At 39.1% G+C, this 22,187-nt stretch overlaps 1 protein-coding gene across 1 annotated transcript in view; it reads left to right on the plus strand.

Moving 5' to 3' along the window:
* Positions 1 to 22,187, plus strand: part of LOC144205593 (uncharacterized) — a 71,267-nt gene that overhangs the window by 22,977 nt on the left and 26,103 nt on the right. The window contains exons 16-19 of the mRNA XM_077730082.1: positions 12,999 to 13,043; positions 18,564 to 18,617; positions 18,692 to 18,736; positions 20,068 to 20,100. Coding sequence (XP_077586208.1) covers positions 12,999 to 13,043; positions 18,564 to 18,617; positions 18,692 to 18,736; positions 20,068 to 20,100 — 177 coding nt within the window. The remainder of the gene's footprint in view (positions 1 to 12,998; positions 13,044 to 18,563; positions 18,618 to 18,691; positions 18,737 to 20,067; positions 20,101 to 22,187) is intronic.

Below are 22,187 nucleotides of genomic sequence, written 5' to 3' on the forward strand. Positions count from 1 at the left end.
GTGAAATACTTTATAGGAATAAGGTAAAGCAGATTCAGAATTATGGTCAACTTTAGAAAAATATATTTTTTTGTGCACAAGGAGTAGCGTAACCATTTTATGTCATGTTGTTACCATAGACAGAGCCCTGCTGTTTTTACCTGGTTATTGAGCTTTGACTCCTGGGGATTGTTTATGTGCTGTCTTTCTTATTATTCATCACTCTACGAATCACATGTGGCCACAGAAAGTCAACTCACCTGTGTGTCCACAGCCTGACAGGCCATTTTATTTGAGTGGACATGTATCAGTATCCAGGGATCACTTGTGGCCGAGCTGATACGGCAAGTGAGTCGCAGCTAATTAGTGACTCTAGCCTACTCCCGCAACTCATTGGTTCAGCTAAGACACCATAGCCGTGCCAAAATGACACAGAATATTCTGACGGGTGCTGACCTGTCCACAGCACATCCTTCATAGCCAGCAGTGGAAAGCTTTCACAAGGTTGTACATTCAAGTCAGACCATCCCCTACACTGTCTACTTCAATTTATAGTGCAGGGAAATAAGACCACTCTAAGCTACTTAGTTGCTTCAAGGGGATGTGGAGGACGTTGTGATGGGGAACATGCTGCCAATGCGCCTCCCCCCCTTCCCACAATTTGAGGTTTAAGGACGCATATACTACACAGCGAGGTCAGCCTTCTAAAGTCTAGCGCAGAATCTGGATTTTATCTTATTATCATGATGGATGACCACTTCAATTGGTCAGGGTAGAAGTAAGGGCCCCTTTCCAATCGTCCAGAAATTTATGTCAATGTACGTACAGTATTGCCCCAGAATTTCACGCCTACTTTTAATGGTAATGCAGCTTGTTTTTTTTTATTTTTAATAGAAGAAAGTGACACTTAATGCCCAGAAGGACTTTGAAAGTGCATCAAACTAAATGGGCAAAGATTAGAAGCCGTGATGTACTGCTAAATTCTGCATTACAAGCACAAGTAAGAGCAGGTGGACTTAATGGCACTTAAGTTTTTATAATTTTGTGTAAGTAACAGTGTGTTCATTCTGTGTGCATTGATGAAAAGTCTGGGCCCAACAAGTAGGTGTGAGGAAAAATATCTATGTGGTAAAACACAATTCAGACTAATGATTTTCAACACAATGTGCAAGAATTAATTTGCATCACTACATTTTTTTTCCACAAGTACTGCATATTTCTCTTCTTCTACATCTTGGGGGCCTTTCACCCACTCTCAAATTGCATTTTATCCATTAAAATCTGACATTTCATTTTTTTCTTTCATCCAGCGCAAAATTTTTGCATCTGCCTCTTTTTTAATCATTTTTATAAATTGTTTTTCACACGTCAGATTAGCTAAGATACCAAAATATGTTTTTAAACATTCTGTACACAGGGAATATTGTACAATGGGATATGTTCTGAGACAGAAAGACAATTTTCAATACTGCATTGGGATGGAGAGATCAAGTTTGTTCTTGACATGACATTTGATGGTCGAAATATTTGAAAATGTATTGAGGGAAAATCTTCCTGGTATACTAAACAAGACTCACAGTCAGTGCCTGGTTGTGGCATGTGTTTCCTTAAGGCCAAAGACAAAAATGTCAAACTGGATTCGTAGGTTTCTTAACTGTTTGCTAGTCTGGAGGTGGTTTAGTCATGGTCTATATCTGAGAGAACTGGAATCTTCTTGTGGATTTTGATCTAATCCTCTAAAGAATTCCCCCATTTATAGGAGGCTGCTCTATTAATACGCACTTGACAACATGTCAAGCTTTTTTAACTAGATGTGCAGTAATTAGCCCAAAATATCTCTGGACCATAACAAAGCAAATTTACTCCATCTGTGGGTTTTCCAAAAAAATATATACTATGGAAAGTTGAGAATGACTGGTTTATTCCCATTATACTGCACATCCAGCAGATATGATCTGGAAATGTTTCCTTCCAATGAATTGTGCAGTTGTAAACCTCTTGCATATTGATTTATCGAAATATAATTGGACTTCAATACAATTAGCTTTACTTAAAGAGAAAAAAAAGCTGATAGCACCGCCTTACAGGCATGTTTCATTTTTCATGACTGCAAGAATCCTGCCGTGAACCTTGATAATAAATGACATTTTAAAGTGACTGTCAAAAAACTGTTTCCAGCATTTATGTCATATTCAACAAAGCTATACGGGAGGATCACGTCTTAAATGTCAAGAAATCGCAAACAGCATACAAACATAAAACGACTGATAACAACAATAACAAAAATTAAAACATGAACAAGTATTCCCTGTTGGTTTGAACTAAAGTATTTATTCCTGATCTAAAGAGTAAAACCTGTTTTGTCTTTAAAAAATTGTTCAATTATACATGGCACTCTATTTTCAGTGGAATCGCATACTGTAATTGTCATACAAGGCTGCTTACATATGTGATATCCCCATGTTAGAAGCCTTATGTGATAAATGGCCGACAGCCAATACATTTAGAGTACATTCAGAAGCTGTCACCAAATCATTTGATACTACAATACACTACATACACGTTAAATAGTAAACTTCCTTTCTCAACAGCTGCTGGAACATTTTAAAATGGCGGATTTAATCTGTCAAAAATGTTGAAAAGAGATCTCTGTCATAGGTGTTGGGTAGCTGGACTCGTCCAGGAAGAGAGTGCTAAGAGCTGTCATTTGGAAATGATAGGTTTGTTTACGTTTTCCCATCTCAAACACTTACTGAAAATCGGCGACAGCTGTCTTTAACCCCTTACATTTTCTTTTCCCACATTTCCCGGATGTGACCTTGTGCCGACATGTGTCAAAGGTTATTTGTCTTCTCGACACTGATCTGCTACTCAAATGTTTCTTCTTGATAGCAGTCCAAGGAACAGCTAGACTCTGTAATCTTTCACTTCTGTCATTTTTGCGCCAACTGTTCAACTTTGTTTGCTCTTACCGCTGTGCCAGTTTGCATATTTGGAAGTAGCCCCTTAGAGGAATGAATACTCCAACAACAACAACAAAAACACACTTAGAAATTTGACAACATGCACAAAATGATCCGGCCAAATAGTTGTTAATTTAAAAGATAACCATTTATTTCGCTGTTTTCGTTTGTGTGCTTGGTTTCCTCAGTTTAGGATTTTTCCCTAGATTTTAGTTTTAGAACATTTCTAGCTCTGGCATATTTTTCGGGGATAAAAACTTAAGTAGTTGAGTCCATAGATCTTAAGATGGTGATACACGTGTCATCTAGTTCAAAGTATTAGATAATTTGTTTTGCATTACACAGCATAAGGAGTTTCTTGTTTGTTATATGTTGCTCTAAAATACATTCCTTGTTCAATTGCTTTAATATATTATATTTTAAAGGATGAGTGGTCACTAAAAAATGGCCATTGGCGAGTTGTGATACTGGGCAAAGTCACAAATAGCGAAATAGTTTGATCTGAGGGCATTGGAGCCCATGAAGGTGGTTTCCCGGAGGCAGACGTTGAGCCGCGATGCCACTCTCTCAAACAGATTGTTGACCTCTACGTTAACACCTGCAGGGCCAGATTATTAGGTAACGAGTCCCTGGTGAGAACACCAACCTTCCTGCCAGACGCTCTCCGTGGGAGGCTGAGGCTGATTTTGGCAACCCACTAAATTTCATCACTTATTTTAATACAGCTGTTCAATTTCCCATTCACCTTATTGTCATAACATTTGCCCAACCTTTGTCAGATATTCCCTTTAAGGACATCAGAATACTACTCTATAGGTGCAATTTAATACCAAATAATAATTAATAGTATTGTCGTGTTTTATTATTTTGAATATATATTTTATTCATTTTTGTTCCATAGATATTCAAAAATAATAGTGTCGTTGTTCAATTTGCGGAATAATCACCTCCATTGTCTTTGCCCTTTCAGTAGTTTTTAAGTACAGTGTTTTGATATACATATGTAGTTACATGTGGTTGAAACTCAATGACACAGAGAGAGAAAAATTACAGGTCAACAGGGCTCACAGCTGAGACTTTGTAGCATGATTTACACCCTTTGAGATTTTACCAGCAGGGTGGCAGAAGCAGGGCTTTGTCAACCCTTGGTTGGGCAAAATGGAACAGGTTATTCTTATCCCCCTCAATTTCAGATTGAGGAAATCCAGAGAGTCACACTTTTGACACCTGTATTATACCAGGAGGTAACACATTTGCCCAGTGCACAAGGCAATTAATCTTGTCAATGTCAAGTACATTGGGAGGGGGCACGAAACAAAGGTTTCACCTGATTGGCTAAGAAGCAGTCTCACATTTGGGCCATTGGGAACGAAGAAGGTTACGGGGGAAACGTTTGGCACTCACAAGGACGGATGCGGCAAGTTTTGATTTATCTGTCTGACTCCACGCCGTTCCCACAGAGGACCGGTACAACTACATCTGCGCTTGTCCAGAATAAACACATATTAATTGGCCCATTAATTACGGGAGTGAATGTGAGGGGGCGAGGCTTGGTGAGAACCACTTTGATTGCACATTGTTCCCTACCTTTCGGAATGTATTTGTACACGTGTGTGAGAAGAAAAGGGTGTTCAGCAAGGGGTAATGTAGGTCAACATGTCCTGTGAGCATTGGACAACTCTGCTATTGTTGTCCGCATCCCCCATTCGTATATCTAAGACCTTGACACACGCTCCCACCAATGACTCAATTAGTAAATATTCTTTGAGTTTGTGGTGGTGGTGGAAAAAGGGGGACCACAGGAGTTCTAATCTTGATACAAATAATTTTCAAATATACAAAAAGTCCCCGAAAACAGAGGGAAAACACCAAGTAATGTTCAATCTTTATTTTAATGACTAATTACTATGTTCAGGCTGCAACCCATTCCAAATGAGCTGGAATAGATGGCAAAAAAATGGAACATTGGGAATGACTTCTAAGCTTCCTGCTTCATAATTGTTGCTCCAAACATTACTAGACCTTTCCAACCCCCACTGACTCTAAACCTGGCAGCTATGTCACCGGGCAGAGGGCGAGTGGCCTCTGCGACTCCTTCGTGTTTCGTCCCTCACACCATGGCAGCAGTCATTCGAAGAATGAGCTTTCTCCGGCGCCAAACTGTCTCGCTATGTCCAAAGACGCTCTCGCGGCACGTCGGGTCACTTTTAAGGTGAAGGCGAGGAAATGCCGAGAATGTAAATACTTTCAAAAGGGCATTTTCGACGCGGGAGGCACGGATTGATGCATGCCCCCTCGATAAGCCGTGTTTATGCGAACCATTGCCTCGGCCAAAAGGCAGAGAGAGCTTGTGGGGTCGTTTGGGGAGACGATGCAGCCCATAACGCAGGGAGACTACACACAGGCGTGGTAGTGGGCGGCTGAGTCTTCCGGCCCTTTTGGCTTTATTCTGCTCTCGTCTAGCCCATGACCAATTTAGGCACATTCATCTGTGTCCACTGTAATGGAATGCTAGGCAGCGGCATTTGCACTTGGCTGATAATATACAGATGGTAGTATGTGGGACCTTAGTGTAATCTGTTATGCATGGTGGGTTATACGACGTATAAGACTGGTACCGTACACCCTCTGGATTTACACAGAGCATTGTGTCTGACCTCAAATATTTGTCCGGGAAAATGAAGTATGGTTTATTCAAAGTAAATCTTTGAGGTTGTCCTCTTCATTTATTGGAGAATGCATTAATGGAACACCCGTACTGTGTAAACACGGGAAGAGAGCAATCTGGATGAATAATGCAGCCAAAAGTCCAGATGAGACTGTGAATTTTCGACTCGCCAAGACTAATAACGGCATCCATTAGGGGCTGAGAATATTCCAAAGGCAAACAGGCAACCGGAAACAGCTTGCATTGAAACACTGCAAACCAGAAAAAAATATTCGTCTGATTCATAGTTTAATGTGGATTTATCATCACCACCGCATAAAAATGCAAATTCTCCTCATATCATCACCCCCTCTTTCCTCTCCTTAGCAGTTGTTAAAGTCAATGAGCTCTTAAAACTCATCACTGGATATGTGGCTGTTGTAAAATAGACACTCATGGGACTGCTTTGGCTTTGTTCCTCCAGACATCCCCTGTCTGCATTTCCTGTGCTTGCCTACAGCTCTGTTTGGTGTTTGCCTGCTGTGCGGTAGCAGGAGCTTGAAGTTTGCACAAGTAGCTCAATAATACATTTCACCCAATAATACGTTGTTCTTTTCTATGGCCACCTGCGTCCCTTTTTTGTAAGGGTACACATAACATAGTGGTCTATGTAAACCTAACTGCACCTCCTCATCTTCTCTCATTCTTTTTAAACCCCCATTTGACCAGTTCCCTTTACTGTACGTTATCCGGAGTCTAATTGCAGCGCTGCCTCATTAGAGATGTTACCAAACATGCTTCATACATTCATGCATCGAGGCCATCCATCCTCTTTAAAAGAGAGCTTGCGGCTTTCCTGGCTCGGCTTTGCGACGAAGCCAGCTTGCCATCTAGTGGCACTCGCTCAAAGGGTGCATGACTGAGTGAGTACGAGGAGCAAAAAATTCCTCATAGAAAGCTCCAGTCAAGAGACTGTATGCGCAATCTCGACCAACAGAGCTATGCCGTACCTCGGCTGCAGTGTCAGCCATCTCTTTATACCACCCTGAATATTTAGATGGCTGGGAGTTAAAGGGGAGCATTGTGTGCCAGTCAGAATGGTAAAATGCTAAGCTGCATTGGAGCCCCTGCCAGGCAGCTGTCGGCTTTGCCGTTCTTTTCCTGCCCCATCCTCTTCTCTTAACCCTCAGTAAACAACTGGAACAAATCCTATTTATCGAAGCTTTTACAGAGCTCCAGTGCCCCGGCCGGCTCTTTCCTGGGCATGTGCAATGTCCTTAGATGGCTTTCAGTATGGACACTCCAGAGTTTGGACATTTGCATTTGTCCTAATGGGGGAACAAGTTCAATTTGGGTTTCTACATTTTTTTTTTGTCTTAGCATAAGTGCGAGCACTGGCCAGTGACGGTGGAGGAAATCTCAGTCTGACACGTTGAGTCGCATAGAGTTTTAAAATCTGTGAATTATTAATGTGATATCAGTGTAAGTGGATCCTACAATGTAATATTGCTTTAGATGAATTTGACAGGCAAATGCAAAATTACACCGCCAGCGATGTGTACAGAAAAATCGTATTCTTTCGGTATTTGTTTTAGTTTAAAGATACATTTGCATTCATTTGAGATCATATGAGGAGGAAAAATATGTGGATAACATATTTTTCGGGGAGCGGGTGGCTCACTGATTCTGATAGTGAATAGTGAATACTAATGGTACACACATGAGAGGCGTTGAATAAGCAAATTACAATTGTTTCCATGCTACAATGAACACAAACCACCGCTACTGATATTCAATTAGCATGTAGAATTGAGGCGAAACAAAAGCGTGGTGGAAAAAATACTCTAACAATCATTTTTTCTGCGTGTATAACTTGACAAGGTATTCATTATTTTAGATCACAAAGACATGGGCAGCTTGTTCTGTGAATTTTTAATTAACTAGGGGATATTAGGACCTGTTCACAGTTTTGTACACACTTGTTTACCAAACAAATACAGCTGCAGCTTACGGCAAATTTCCAGTGAACTCCTGTCGCGCGTTCAGACAAAGGCTCAGGTGGCCTGAAAACACGTCCCCAGAGGCGGACATTTTCTCTGCTCAGGCAGAAAGCGTGTGAGTGTCATATGAGTCTTTCAGTCAAGAAAAGGTCAGCTCTCCTATGAGCTACATAACGTTGGAGCAAATCAACTTGGCTCGCTAATGTCAGAAAGTTTAGCCTCCAGGACATTAAACTTGGTTGACACACAGGAGACAAGCTGAGGAAATGAAAAGCAAAGATTTCTTCTGCCAAAAGCATCGATGGTCCATGTTTGGACTAGCAACCAGGCTGTGTGGAAAGGTCAAGATCTGGTAGACAAATACAGGCTTAGGTCTACTTTGTGACTGATGGTTTTTGATAGACGTCAAATGAACTTATTGCAAACCCAAAAACTATGGAGAGCGCAGGTGAATCTGATACATACAGAATGATGCCATGCACTCATTAATCACTGAATGATGTTCAAACTGGTGTGACTGTGTGATTATGGAAGAAAAATAGCACTTTGCATGGCACGTTGGAATTTAAGAAGCAGAGAATGATAACACTGAGGCGGATTTTCAAAGCATTTCCATTGTAACACAGAAAAAGACATTTCAATCCACCTGGTTGTCATATGTCATTACTGTATGCACAATTTATGTGTAAAATTTTATATTGTACTCAAATAATAATTTGTCTTAGGCAGCAATAGCACTTGATCTGTAGTCCATGTTTGGACTTTTTCTTCTTTTTTAAATGCTTGGCAAAACAATGAGAGGTTAACACCCTAGATCTTTGGCAGACATTTGCAATTTTGGGGAACTATTTGCAGTTTTTGTTTGGAATAACAATTTTACCTCTTTATACCCAAATCACTCAAATTTAAGTCCACTACTGTTGAGTGTGAGAATGTCTCTTCACTGACAGGATTAATTAAAAAAATGATATAATAAGTGAAAAAAATGAATGAATGCCCTTGCATTTTTGTCTATGACTGCCAATAGACAGATTAATAAATACATGGGCTACTACTTTGAGATTGTGAATGTCCTTGTCATATGACATAAGAGCAAAAGTGATATCTGTACTGTGTGACAATATGTGCACCCGGCTTGAGCTGGATCCCGGTGAGCTGGTTTCAAAAGGCCTTATCTGGGTGACCCCACTCAGCAGGGGCATTCGCCAGGTGGATTACCTCCTATTTTCACGCTAGATTTGCTTTATTGCCCAAAAACGCAACACATTCTGTCTTCACCGTCTTACACCATCGAGGTTATTCTGGCAAGTATGAGCAGTCAGTCATGGGATGTCTTGGAAAATATGTTGACATTTGGGATAAGGATTATGAAGTCATCCTTAAGGAGTTAGTCCGCAGTATTGCTGTTGTTGCTGACTTAGCTGTCATATTTGGGGCATGTGTACTGGAATCCTTGTTTGCTCTTCGCTTGTATGCTTAACAAGTCGCTGCGGTGTTGAAGGAAGGGGAGGGGTCTGGATTCATGTGGATTAAGAAAAGTCTGAAAAAATCTTGACCCTTTCTTCTGATTGCTGATGTATGTTTCAGTTTCTTTTTCTCACACATCTAATACTGTGCTTTTCTACTACCCTTATTGAAATGGCAGTTAAGCCAGTGCGCTTTGTATAGTTCCTTATCGGCTCTGATGGTTTGTAGTCCCTTGAATTCCCCAAAACCAATAGGAAGCAACCTGGATATGGCCAAAGCCCAGTAGGAACCAACAAATTAACAAAAAGCATCCCAAAATGACCCTCAAAATCAATAGGCAATATTAAAAATGTACCAGAGGTGACCTGTAAATACCCTAAAGTGGAAGTGAAAAACAAGAAGTTAACTCATAGTCCACTATTGACAATGATATATGTCCAATTCACTTAAACTGGCTGTGGATGTTCATTTTTCAGTGCCCTTGACAACGTCTAGGGCCGTCAATGGCGGTTAGTAAGCTAACTTTCTGGCCCAAAAATAAACTAGTCCGCCCACATGAGATCTAGTTGACGTTGATGTGGCCCGCGAACCAAACTGAGTTTGACAGTACTGGTCTATTGAATACATGAAGGTGATTGTCCATCTTTTCACTGATCTTTCCTCAATTACACCGCCCCCAACATACCTTATTCCTTTCTCTCATCCTCTGGTCCTCTCCCTTATTTATCCCCTTACCTCCCTCATTCTAATCTACTGCTATTACCTGAAGGAGAGAGCTTTACTCTGCACCGCTCAAATAATAATCAAGCACCAGGATGTTGTCAAATTTATAGGACACTGTGTGTTGCATAGCAACAGAGATTGCCACAGCGATCCAACAGGCGCTGGAAGTTGGGTGCGTGAGAAACAGGGCGTGTTAGGAAACAGGAGTTGTTGGAAAGATAACAAGAAAACCCAAGCGAGACGCCCAGATGAAAAGAATACAATGGTTAAATTGCACGTACATATGCAAAAGGTGGCAGTTCAGTAAGAAATGTGGTAAAGGAAAGTTGCCTTGGGTGAAAGCAAGGACTCGCGCCTCGTTGTTTTACTTTGTCTCCTTTTGTTCAGGCATTTAAATTATAATTACTGTCATGTTGACATTTTATCATGAAAACATTCATGCAAACAATGGATAGTATTATGCAAATGGGTTGCAAAACTTTTGTCATTCAACTATCCCTTTATGGTTGGCAAGATTGTTGTGTTTTGAAGCAAGGCTTTTGTCACCCTCCCTTTTTTTATGTTTAAATGTTAATTTTATTTCCAGTTTCTGGAATATCAGTCAATGCTCACTGGTTTATTAAGCAAGCAGATAACCAATTTATATAAGATGCATTTTGAGGTTATACCAATAGACTTTAGCCCATTGTATGATAATCTTTTGCAGGAATTTTATCATTTGAACAGAGGGATAATTCTTGAAATAGGTTTTAATGCTGACAATGACCTACGACCCTGAAAGTGTTGAAATGGATGAATAAATGCAAACAGATATTACTTGCTTTAACACCTGCTTTTGAATGCAAATGCTGATTTTTTTAAGACGAAACGAATCCCTTTGCCCAAGATGGTCCATTTTCACTGATTTCTTTTTTTCTAATGTGAAGAAAACCAATCAATAATTCAATAATTCAACTAGAATAGGTCCTCATCACTTATATAGGATATTTTTTTCATATCTATTATCAGTGCTTTTCCACCATTCACTATCTGAATGTTAAATTTAGGCTAATGTTTACTCAAATGATATTTACCCCCCAATAACCATTATTAATTTTTTGTAACACTGTGACTGGACTACCATTATTTATCTTCATTATATTATGCAAAGCACACGGTCAGTATGCACTTTGCAGTTGAAAGCGATGATAGGGCAATTGTGGAGAAGAGATTCTAAACTGAATAATTCATGCATTGCTTGGAATAATAACATGAAATATTCATTAGCTAAATTACTCAATCTCTATAATCTCTTTTTTGTTGTTGTAGCGACGTTCACGGCAGAACAGGTTGCTGCGGAGGTCAGAATGTTGCCACCTTTTGGGCATGAGAGCGTTTCATATGCTTTTCCTTACCGTACAGTGAAATTGAATAAAATGGCGTCTTCATAAAGTTTATACCACATATCAGTGATGATAATCCTGTTTTAATGATCTCATAGATTCAAAGACATGAAAAAGGTAGTCCTTACTATGGCTGCCTAGAAAAGTTTTTATTGTAATGTATTGTTGCTCAACCATTGCGTACAAGTTTAAATTTACAATGATGATCAAAAGGTAGATGGCAGGGGCAGTATATATGGAATAACATGAATCAAAATAAAAAAATTGCAAAATACAACTACCTTCATTAGCAAGATAGGAATGTAGTGTGCTGCACCATTGCTTTCTTTTGTTTACATACCTCTGTCTTATGTAGACTACATGAAACCCACAAAGGGAAAATAAAAGATGAATACCCATGCAAACAGATGATTACAAGCAACAGCACTGAATGAAATCTGTGCTTTTGTCACTGTTGCTGTCATACCTTCATGTCAAAATCCAAACGGATTGTTCAAAGTATACATGGATTTTACACTGAGAGCCATTTCTTAGTGGGTTTTTTTTAGAATCAGGAGTCCAGATGCTAAAGAAAAATTATTAGAATATATTGATTTGATCCTAACACTGGGCACGATGTTGAAACCATTAAAGAGGTGTAAACGTTTAGTTGTGCTAGTGATATTGTTGAGTATTTATTCTGTTGATGACTTTAAATGAGGGAACTGTTTCTTATTCTAGGAAATTCATTATTATCTAATTAACTAAAGGCGCTGTTTTGACGGCAGGGGATGAATGAACAAATGTGATTGCGGATAGGAAATTGAGTAAACGCACTTGATCACACAACTCACAAATGTCTGGTTTTACGGCAAAAAAATGAAATTATTTAACTCTTTATAGTCTCTATAGAATAGGCTTCAAAGTTCCCTTCCCATCAGGTAGAACAACCCATATCGGACCCCATATTGGGCCATTTCCTACCAGCAGGCCACATGTTTGACACCCCTTACCTACTACAAATGTACTTACTGTATAGTCAGTTTAAATTTTGGGCCTGTATAGTTACGTATTCAGAGTGGGTTTATATGTGTGTGGGTGTGTGTGTGTGTGGTATTCTGAAGCTGTCAAATGGAAACACTGGTCAATTGTACAATTGCCAAGTTTAAAATCCTTTAATTGTTCTCACTGTCACTACAGCTCAGTGACGGGATGATGACGAAAATACTTTAGTTGTAGTGAATGAATAATTTAATCAGAAACCTACCAACACCAGTAACAGAAACTCCAAAGCCTTTTTCCTGAACTTAATTCATTTCCATGAAGAATTGATGCAAAAACCGTGCCAGTTGCTATTCTTACATGGCCAGTCCCGCTGAGCCAGTTGAGATTCTTCTCACATAATTGTCACCACCAACCCTCGCCTTTCTACCTTTAGTTCTGTGAATCACACTAACTTTAGTCGAACTCCGAAAGGATTAGGTTTAATTAAAAGATGTCAGTATTTGAAGCCCCTGTTTTATGCAAAATGATCACTTACCCCTGACCTAGCTTGCCAATAACGACCAGCTTGGTGGCGCATTTGGCGACTCGCTCTCCACTTTGATTGATGTGCAGTGGAATCGCACAGCTGGAAGAAGAGACGGTGAACCAGAGGAGGGAACAAAGACTTGCGGGCCACACAGGGTGCAGCAATTAAGCTGTTTTCTTGTTGTTAATTAAAAGCAAATTAGAGAGTGCGACAGGAGTTGCTGTCAAGCCTTATTTGCTGGCAGCATGTGTGCCGAGTAGCACCTGTTGTCGCATCTTCACTCTCTCATCTCAATGTCTTGTTTTTTTACTTTTTTTTATTCCTCAGGGGCGCAGAGGAAAGACGGGGATGCCTGGACCGGAAGGGAAGATGGTGAGTAAAACTATGTTACATATGCATATTTTTTTGAATACACAATTAAAGGCAAGGCGCCTTAAATATATATATTTTTTCTCATGGATTGTAATGTAGGTTGACAGAAAATGTAGATGAATCCAAATGAAAATAGCTAAATAAATAAATATATTTGGTTAAGTCAACTTTGCTGTGAAAATTCTCACTACAGACCAGAGAAAAATGCACTACATTGATGTTTTTTTTTTATTCCAATATCAAGTCTAGCCAAGATGAGCTCGAGAAATAATTTATTTGAATAGCAAAAGGCTGTCATATCTGAATCAAGTGTGCAGTCTTTTTAAAGAACAAAGTCATCAATGTTCTGTAAAGATTCTGCTGTGATATCTTGATAATATTTCAAATTAATGTTACGAAGAGAAACGAAGCACTGGAGAAGAATTTTAAAAAAAAAGCTTGTTTTAATTAGAAAGCAAGAAAGTGATTGTCTGCCCCATTGCATTTTTGTGTTATGATCTTTTTTTGCATCAATCCCAATCAATCCGGGCTTTTGTTTGTGTAATCACCCACACACTTGAGGCCAAAAAACATATGATGCGTTTAAAGGAGGCTGCTCGTCAGACTCTGAAGTGCTCCGATGTCAGGACAAACACAAGTGCCATATTGCTATGCCGCTTTGGGTGTCCAATTATTTTCACACGCCATTGCCTTGATTGCACACTCCTGATCTGGATCAAGGCTTTTCTTACTTTATTATGTACCAAAATCCGGAGAGATCCTCGTTCTGCTTGGACCAACCGCTATGCTCCGTAGCTTCAATTATCTTTTGTATAATTGATCCTCTCGCTGTTAAATGTCTCCCTTATGTCTCATTGCGAGCATCACTTCCTTAATAACCCGCAAAGTTGGAGACGCAAAGTCAAAAGAAAAATAGAAAAAGAAAGACCAGGCTGAAGATGGTGTGACATTTCTAAATGGCAAGTTCCTGACAATACTCATAGCATGTGCCAGCTTTGTCTCCTTTTCATGCAACTGACATTTATGACTCACCTGCTTTTCTGAGGTAGCATCTCAGGGCCAAAAATGATTTATTCCAAACACCCAACAGGCCGTCAAAATTTTTCGTCCTTTGGCAGCGGGAGAGCGCTGGCAGGCGAGAAGGGAAGAGGTACTTTTCAATGTCATGTTCCAATCAAACCATGACAGCAGAGTCTGTAAACACAACATAATGAATCAAGACACACAGATGATTCATAGACTGTTGGGTGTCTTATTGCTAAGGTCAAGCTGAATTTACGCTGCCAATATAAGACGCCTTGACAAAGTACCTAAATACACATTTTTGGATTGACTTTTTATACATTTTGTGACCAGAATCACCTTAACGTGCTTACATTTATGGAATATATTCAGTAATGCATCAAAAAAATGCTTACATTTAACTATGAATGCAATTTATTTAGTTTGGACTAACTCGTCCTCACACTCGTTGAAATTAAGGTAGGTAACTTTGCCATTACTCCACTGACTTAGGAGTAATGTGTATTCTTTATTTAATGGACTGTGGACCTCATATGATCTATATTTAGTCCGCCGATGCATTTGCGGTGGCTTGATTTATAACGGCTGCCTTTTTAAGTGTGCGCGACATTATTTGAGTTGACACTTGAAGCATGAAATGTAAATCTAGTCCAGACTCAGAGATATGCCATCGATTTTCAACATCGTTTATCCTGGTCATGGTCCCAGAAAAATGTATTCCATCATCATCTCTTACCATTAAAATATAGGATGAAAATTGCAGTCGGCCGTGACAATTCAGAATATGAAGGATCTTAATTGGTCAAACATGTTAATAACACATTGGAGTATTTGTCACTGTGAGGTGTTGGCTGTACTCTAAAACACCCACAAACAAGGAACTATGAGAAACATTTAGTATGTAAACACTAAGTATGGAGTCATTGAGAAATGCAAGAGTACAATGGCAATTTTGTAAATGATGCATGCAGTCGTAAAACATCATAAAGTGACCATTAATGTGATCATTCTGGTATAACCATCAATGTGCAAATGGTGTAAAGAGACTTCTTGCACTTAAAAGTTTCCACTAGTGTGATAATAATGATCAATACATTTATACAAATCATGCAGATTAACCAAGTCACATAGCATTTCAGATTTAAAATTCAATTTCTTGGATTTAGGTTTGTACTTCTATGCTAGACAATGATTAAAAACACCCTATAGTCAACTAAGAAATATGTCTTTCAGTGCAGTAGAGCAATGGCATACTGAGAAAAGTGTAGAAATTTGATGCATAAAGCTATGGAAAAGAGGTTTTTTTTATGTAATCCTTTACATTTGCACCTTTATTTCGAGTTAATTATTTAAAAGTATCAATATACACTACTAGAAGGCAATTTGTTCATCCCAATTCAGGCATGCAGTATGTATTGTATAAATGAGCAGAAAAAAAGTGCCCCCTTTGACCTTGTTTGTGTTGATAATAATAGGTTAGTATCTCTCTTGTTAAATGGCAGCTTTCAGTCAGTTATTGGCCTATGTGTCTATCAGATCCCACCGTAGACCTCTTGCAGTGCAATTCAGCGTGACTCACCGCTTCCCCTCAAAATAGACAGATGGTCTTTAGGTACAGTACCTTTTCAAAAGGGCTCTGCAATCATTTTCATGAGGCCCAGGGGTGCTGTAGCTCTTAGGAGCCACATAACATATGTGTTGTAAAACATCCCTTGACATGGATCTCACAAGGTCTCCCACTGGCACCGTTGCTTCATCGGCTGTCTCTTTAGCCAGCACATCTCCACCTGCTAAACACCTCCAGCGGCCAACTTGTTATTAAGCCAAGAGTGGAAATTAGGAGGCAAACCCCTTGACGGCACTGTTGATTTCTTCTATTGACATGCCGTGGACCAAGGTGGATCTCTGAGTCATTTTCTGCTCTCTTTGCCAAGAGGAAGAGAAGTGTCAGCTGGCCGACCTTGACAAGAAAGTTGTCTGCATGAAAATGCACTAATTTACCTCAAAATGGCAGGGGAATGTTGGAAGTTTACCAAAGGTACTTGTGCATTATTTTCGGGAGTGTGGACATCTAAAAGTCAGAGAGGGCATGAGGAATAATACTGCTAGAGATTCTTTACGGCCCTTTAGCTGACATAAATGTTTCTTTTTAGGGTGATCTGTGGGTTTTGGTTACATTTTTATGATGTTTACTTTTGCCCATTCGACAGTCCGGGCAAAGCGAAATATTCGGGGGTCACATACAGTCTCATATGCTTTGCTCAATCAATGTCGGAATAGAAGAGTGGTAGCCGCCAGTGTACATTTGACTTTTTGCATCTTGGGAACACACCTAATTTTTATGACCATTTTTAAAGGTTTAAACCGTTAGCTTCTAGTCCTGTAATTTTCCCTGTGGGCCATATTACTGTACTTCGAATCCAGGCTGGAAAAATTCTATGAATGATCCTTGAGAAATAATTTCAACTGGCAAAAGGACATTGAGCTAGTTCCGTGAACAACTTAGAAAAACGGCCATGTAAATGCATTTCAAATTAGAGATGATGAAAATACTCTATCCATTTGATTTATTTTTTTTATTATAATTTCTATTTGAACTTATACCATGCAAAAAAAAATGATCAAGTTGTCCACAGCATACACTCAATACTCGCTGATTCAATGACTAAATAATAGGCTGAACTAGCATAGTGTCAGGTAGGAATGGAGTAACTAGGATCTCAATACTGTCATGCTATTAGCCTCAGCAGTACATATACTCAATAGACTTTGGTGGGTGTTGTCAATCTTTCAAACTGTGGAGTCTATTGATTTTATTTTATTCTATTGTTATTTATTTGCAACACTGAGACTATTGAAGTCTCAGTGTTGCAAATAATTGGACGCTTTAAAGGACTGCAGAAATGTTTGCCCATTTTTTTTTAAATGTATAGTTTCAACAGTGCTTGGTTGGCTTCAATCTGCTTCTCCTTTGCTTCACAAGACCTGCAAACATGGCTCACTGCCTCTATTTTCTCTATCCTCTTCTTGGCCTTCTCCTTTACCTCTTGTTACTTATTTATTCATTTTATGAGTGCTTTCACTGTTTCTCGAGTAGGAATGACGTATGTGGTTCAATGTTCTCTACAAATGCTCCAAAGCCTTGATCCCAAACAATACGGAAAGGCTGACAATCTCAAGTGTTTGACGACCTTGACAGAATTCACGCTAATATTTTACGATTACGACATTTCAGTTTATACTTTTTAGTTAGGAATATGCTTTTAAGCCATAGACCACAGACACTGAAGTGGTTGGCTAAATACATAATTGTCATGGTGTAGTGTAAAAGACTTTGTTACTTGAGATGAAGAATTAATTAACATCAACAATCTTGCGATTAGGCAATCTTGGAATATAAAGGTGCCCATATGGTGAATAAAGCTTCACCAAATTCAATTAGTAGCAGTTTTCATACGGTGCCTTCCCCTTTCCTAAGATTGTAATATGACAATCCATCTGTTCGTACACAGGAACCGTCTGCTGATTTAATAAGAACTGGGAAAACAGAGGCAGGACCTCTTTAAATGAATATTATCGCCGTGGTTGTTGTCAAAGTAATGGGGAAAAAATTGAAGCGCCATTTGGTTGTCAAGGTGCATCTACGCAGTATAGAAATATATTATGACCTCCATTAAATATGACTGTATTTTAGAAGTCACTTCATCCTACTTGAACCTGTGAAAGGAGTGGGAGAGTGGAATAAGTGGTTGATGGCGCCCATTAGCAGCCTCGCTTTTGTTAGACTGCCCCAGGGTAGTTTTGGCGACTGTAGCCATCTACCACCATGGGAAGTGGAGGATAGGAATAATGGAATGTAAAGCATAATTTGGTGTAAAAATGCAAATCCAATGCGTTATTATTAGAAGTATTTCATTATTGTCGCTATTATCATTATTATGATTAATCCTATATGTCCACAAAAATGGAAAAATGTAGTTTTTGTCTTATCCTCGGCCATTTTCATGTTATAATAAGAACACTGAGGTCAAAAGTTATATAAAATACATTCAAATAGGATGGAAGTTTTGCCAAGTCTCCCCAAAGTTTCCTCTGTCTAGATTCCTATCACAAATATATCTTATTTGTCATCCCCTGTATGTCACGGCCAACGCGAAGCTACCCTTGGTGTTTACTTTGACATTTTCCCACACAGGTGGTGGGAAGAAATCCCATTTAAATGCACCAAGGGCACCTCAGCAGCAATCATTAAGTGCCATCTAACGGACGACGGCGGAATGGAATCTAGTCAAAATGCTGCATTGCTACAGGGGGGCTTGGCTCATACTTCCCACTATCTCTGTTTATTTTTAATGTGATAATTACAATTAATACAGTTTGTCTCGCCAAGAAATTATTGGTAGATTCTTTTCTGGTCTGAACTTTCACAGTGAGATTTGTGTGTCTTCTTTTTTTGCTTGTCAGTCATTGGGAATCATCTGCTTTGTTCACATGCAGGGAGAAAAAGGAGAGTCTGGTTCCTCGCAAGAAAAAGGGGCAAAAGGCGATTCTGTAGGTATTTTCCCGCAGCGACACTCTCCACACTACTTTGCTATTGAGTCATTTACCAAAGCCTCCTCCCACAGGGTCAGCCGGGTGAAGACGGGGCCGAAGGGATGAAAGGACAGAAAGTGAGTCAATGTCAAGTGCCAATATGTCACACTCCCCCCTGTTTGTGTCTGCTGTCACTGTCCCTGCGAGTGCGTGAATTATTATTGGTCGCTTTGGATGGCGAGGATATCTGAATGTCATTCATCAAAGACTAATAAATTGGCACCTCTGTTGCATTTGTTTTCCCTGTCCATGGGATTGCAAGACAGCACGCAAACTAGCGACAGGCCACTTGTACAGTTTTTATTTCATCTATTATTGTATTTTATACATTTGCCGTCAAGTTTTTCATACATTGCCTTGTATTGCATGGCATAAATAGTTCAAAAAAGGACACTAAGTATAAAAAACATACTTGAATTAAATCGGGAAAACCAATACAAGGGATTGAAAACTACACTTTCCACTGTATTTTTGTTATTTGGGTGGTTAAGTATACATAATAATGTTGTATACTGACAAAATATACCAATACTGCAGTGGGAATGAGACCAAAAAAATGTAAAATGCAGCTAGTACTCATGAAGTCGATACATGCTTAAAATTGGGAGGCATTTGATAAAAATGCAATACATGTATAAAAATCCGTCTTGGTAGTCAATCTATTATAAAAGCTTTTTTTGTCTTTTTAGCAGACTGATGATAGAAAAGATTTTAAATTAGTTTAGCTAAGAACATAGAAATGAAATATAACACTTGTTCCTCTTACTATTGCTGGATGTCCCATTAGTCTTTCGTGTACTTTCATCATCATTCTTCAAAAAAATGTGGCTTCCTCTTTTGTTATTTGCATTTGATCCAAGTTCAAATATGCTTCAAAAGCTTATAGAGTGCTCCAGTGCCTTTACACTTTCCTATTTTCGAAGAATTCTGAGTCAATTCGAGGTGATTTTAAGTTATTTGTGTGACGGCTAGACTGTATACAGCGTAGATAGATTGTTGCTGTGTTGTCTGGTTGTAGTCAAGCATGAAAGTAATAGCTTATAAATGATAAATGGGAGAAAGCAGGCTCCCAACTGCAATGCATCACAGTTAGGGGTCCCAACACAGCCATTACAAAAGGTTGTTTGCGCTTTAAGGATGCTACAATAACTGCAGGGACTACTGTGCGCATGACATGAAGAGCATTGATGAATGTTTTGGTGGCACTCGCCTCATATTACTCCACTTGCGCTTTATTTTCCATCTTGTTGTGCCGCCTGTGTTATTCCTTGAAAAGACATTGACGTATCAGCGTGAGGTTATCCACAACCTGTTACTTTTGAAATTGGTTTATAGACTAGAGTTTGATTTTCCCAGAATAATAGAAACTAAACTAGTGTCTAATCAATGTTTTGCTTGTTTCTTTTAGGGTGAAACTGGTCCACCAGGTCTACCTGGTCCTGTGAGTACTGACAATTTTGGGTCTATGTTACTTAGTTATTTAGAAAATGCATGTTTTAGATTCCCATTGGACAAGTAGGAGTCATTATTTACTGATTGCTCCAAAATAGAGGGATTATCAGTCTTCATGAAGGCCAATTTAACTTGTCTGAGGGTAAAAAATGAAAGGGAGATTGTTGTTGTTTGTCCTTTTAAGCAGGGTGGGTTTCTGTATTTCTTTTATTTTCACTCTCTTGCGTCAATTTCAGAATACAAGCAGCCATTAGCTGACTCATGCTTCCACACATTGATCTCTCATCAGGGAATCATGTGATCTTGTGATAAAACGATGACTGTTACATCGTCAGAATTCTATTTGCTTTGCAGGAACCACTTTTCAGTTGGTGGAAAAGGTCACTGTTATTTTCATTCTGAGCAAAGACGACTTACTATCTCTTAAAAAGCTCAAATTAAATGCACATTTCAGTGTTTTTTTCCAAGAATAATCAAGAATCGAATAAAAATATTTAATGACTTCCTTGGTTTAGGACACTTTTACCTGAAGTGGCCCTTTCAAGAAGGAGAAAATGGTCTGCTCAATTGAATCCGAAACATTGTGTTATGCTCAATGTTGTGTAGTGAGCCTCCCAGAATATTTCAGGTATTTTCAGCAGTGCACGCAAGAGAAGAAAACATTATTCATTTGATAAATGAGGCCGTTTGAACATTTAGTACCAGTCTCTGTCTGTGCACTCTGCCTTCCTGTGCCTGATAATTTTGGCAGTTAAGCATCGATTTCCCTTACACAGCAGAAGCAGGGGGTTCAGATCATTACCCTCCCTCCATAAACCTTCTTGTGCCTGTGTATTAGTGGCAGGGAGGTACGGCGCTTTTAACGGCGTGTACTGCATCATTCTCCCCGGTGGCCTTAGCATGGCAAAATAGGCTTTTGAGTTTGGAGACAGTCGTCTTTTTTACAGCTGCCGGCCGGCCTCACTTTACACTGAAGCTTTGTAATGCGTTTAACGAAAGCTGCCATTTCCAGCTCAGTTGAGTAAATCGTGCTGCGCTAGAGTTCACCGCTCGGGTGAAAAATTGACGATGAGAAGGCACTGAGACCTTGATCGCTGTCTTGTGTTAGAAAATGAGACAAGTGACAACAGGTTGACTTTTGATAGGTGCAGATGGCCCTTAGTATTTTAGATAAGGTTCCTATTGCTTCACATGGTTAAAAAATGACTTGGTTAAGCATCTCTTAAAGACTCTAATTGTCTCAAAAAGTTCCTAAGCACATATTATACAACTACACCTTCACAAAGACTTTAATTCAGGAGGAAAAATCTGCTAAGCAATGGCAAAAGTGCCCAAGTAAAAGATTTAAGAGCAGCTTTCATTTCATCCCGGGTTTCTGCTTTCACTTACTTTCTGTAGTCTCTCACTTCATTAATTATGACGCTTAAACCATTGGACATTGGCCTATTTATTATATCATAATGCATGGGTGGGAAACGTGACACTCAGGAGGACAGAAGGCGTTGGTTTGATTTTATCAGCTGTAAAATTAATGTTGGGATTAAAATCACTTGCACAAAAAGTGCCATGATTATATGCGGTATGCAAGGATTTGTGTTAAACTCTACCAATTCAACAGGGCTCATGTCTTATCTATAGTTTCAGCAAGGGAGCACAAAGGTGATGTTCTTAAAATGTAATTAAACTAACGCTATGAGTATTCCTCCCACCTATTTTTCTAGTCTGTAATAATAAATCAGATTCCATTGTAATATATGATGCCAGCAATGTTATTCATATGGATTTATGCCCATGAATACACCTTTTAGTTTGTACAGTACCTACACATTCTCACTACTCTAATCTTTATAGTGAGAAAATATAATAATATTGCCTGAAGCTTCAATACTTATTGGTCTATTTTATTTTCTTTATTGGTGCTCATCCTTCCATTTTCTGCATGCGACAAAATAAATGAGTTGCAACTGATTTGACACAATTTTATGTATAGTTGGAAGAAAACATGACGAAGGAACTAGTAGTCAAGATGTGTCAAAATGGAATTGTGCAATCCCTGGTTAAAAGCTTGCTTAATTA

Source organism: Stigmatopora nigra, chromosome 12 (assembly GCF_051989575.1).
Source record: "Stigmatopora nigra isolate UIUO_SnigA chromosome 12, RoL_Snig_1.1, whole genome shotgun sequence".
Classification (NCBI taxonomy): Eukaryota; Metazoa; Chordata; class Actinopteri; order Syngnathiformes; family Syngnathidae; genus Stigmatopora; species Stigmatopora nigra.